Below are 1,636 nucleotides of genomic sequence, written 5' to 3'. Positions count from 1 at the left end.
GAGCTCCACCAAAATTTGAGGTTCTCTACCAAAATATGGTGGATTTAAGCTCCACCAAACCTTCGAGCTCCACCAAGGTTTGGAGCTCCACCAAAGCTCGGAGCTCCACCAATGGCAATGCTGCCCCAAAACCCGCAGCTCCACCAAGGTTTTGAGCTCCACCAAAGCTCGGAGCTCCACCAAAGCTCGGCGCTCCACCAAACTTTGGAGCTCCACCACGATTTGAGGTTCTCCAATGGTTGGAGCTCCACCACAATTTGAGGTTCTCCAAGGTTTAGAGCTCCATCAAACCTCAGAGCTCCACCAAACCTTGAAGCTCCACCAAGGTTTTGAGCTCCACCAAAGCTCGGAGCTCCATCAAACCTTGGAGCTCCTCCAAGATTTGAGGTTCTCCAAGGTTTGGAGCCCCAACCTGTTGTCCCACCAGGTCATGGCTCAATCTCTACTGCGTGCTGGCCAAAGGTGACCTGGGCTTCTACAAGGACGCCAAAGGTCCGGCGGCCGGAGCCACCCACGCCAGGGAGCCGCTGCTGAGCCTCCACCGCGCCAGCGCCGAGGTGGCCAGCGACTACAAGAAGAAGAAGAACGTCTTCAAGCTGCGGTGAGGAACTCTCCTGGTCCTCAGGAGGTTCTGGAGGTCTTCTGGAGCTCCTCAGAAGGTTCTGGAACTCCTCAGAAGCTCCTGGAGCTCCTCAGAAGGTTCTGGAACTCCTCAGAAGCTCCTGGAGCTCCTCAGAAGGTTCTGGACCTTCTCAGAAGTTCCTCAAGGTCCTCTCCTGGTTTTTTTTCCACAGGACGGGCGACGGCAGCGAATTCCTTCTGCAGGCCAAGGATGAGGTTTGTCCCCAAACCCCCCTGAGATGTCACCAAACCAAATTTTTCCCATTTTTTCCCAATTTTCCCCATTTTCTCCCAGTTTTTCCCATTTTTCCCCAATTTTTCCCCATTTTTTTCCCAATTTGCTCCAAATTTGTTCCCAATTCTTTCCCAATTTGTTCCCAATTTTTCCCTTAATTTTCCCCCCAATTTTCCCCCCATTTTTTCCCATTTTTTCCCTTTTTTTTCCCAATTTGTTCCCATTTTTTCCACATTTTCACCCATTTTTTTCCCATTTTTACCCCATTTTTCCCCAATTTGTTCCAAATTTTTCTGCATTTTTTCCCAATTTTTTCCTTTTTTTTTGTTTTTGACCCAATTTTTTCACATTTTTACCCCATTTTTTCAGGTTTTGATCCAATTTTTGGGGCTCCAACCCCATTTTTTTGGGTTCCCACCTCCATTTTTGGGGATTTTTGGTTTTAACCCCATTTTTTTCCCTTTTTTTCCCATTTTTTCACATTTTGACCCAATTTTTTCAGATTTTGACCCCATTTTTTCAGGTTTTACCCCATTTTTTTTAGGTTATGACTCATTTTTTCATGTTTTGATCCCATTTTTTCACTTTTTTTTCCATTTTTTCACTTTTTTTTCCCATTTCTTCGCCGTTTTTCGCCGTTTTTTCGGATTTTTTTTGGTTTTTTTTTGCTTTTTCCCATTTTTTTATGATTTTTTCCCAATTTTTTTATTTTTCAGGAGGAAATGCAGGGCTGGCTGAAGGCTCTGGCCACCAGCGCCCAGGAGCACGCCGAGGTTGCCC

The 1,636-nt window shown here is 46.0% G+C and overlaps 1 protein-coding gene across 1 annotated transcript in view; it reads left to right on the top strand.

Annotated features, from left to right (window-relative positions):
* LOC130587178 (spectrin beta chain, non-erythrocytic 4-like) overlaps positions 1 to 1,632 on the top strand; it is a gene marked incomplete at its 3' end in the record, with an annotated part of 21,965 nt that extends 20,333 nt beyond the window's left edge. The window contains exons 9-11 of the mRNA XM_057388142.1: positions 428 to 601; positions 795 to 837; positions 1,573 to 1,632. Coding sequence (XP_057244125.1) covers positions 428 to 601; positions 795 to 837; positions 1,573 to 1,632 — 277 coding nt within the window. The remainder of the gene's footprint in view (positions 1 to 427; positions 602 to 794; positions 838 to 1,572) is intronic.
* Positions 1,633 to 1,636: the final 4 nt, after the last annotated feature.

The sequence above is a fragment of the Malurus melanocephalus genome, unplaced genomic scaffold (genome assembly GCF_030028575.1).
Source record: "Malurus melanocephalus ecotype Western Australia unplaced genomic scaffold, MMel_1.1 scaffold_1602, whole genome shotgun sequence".
Classification (NCBI taxonomy): Eukaryota; Metazoa; Chordata; class Aves; order Passeriformes; family Maluridae; genus Malurus; species Malurus melanocephalus.
This window is presented reverse-complemented; position numbering and strand designations above follow the sequence as displayed.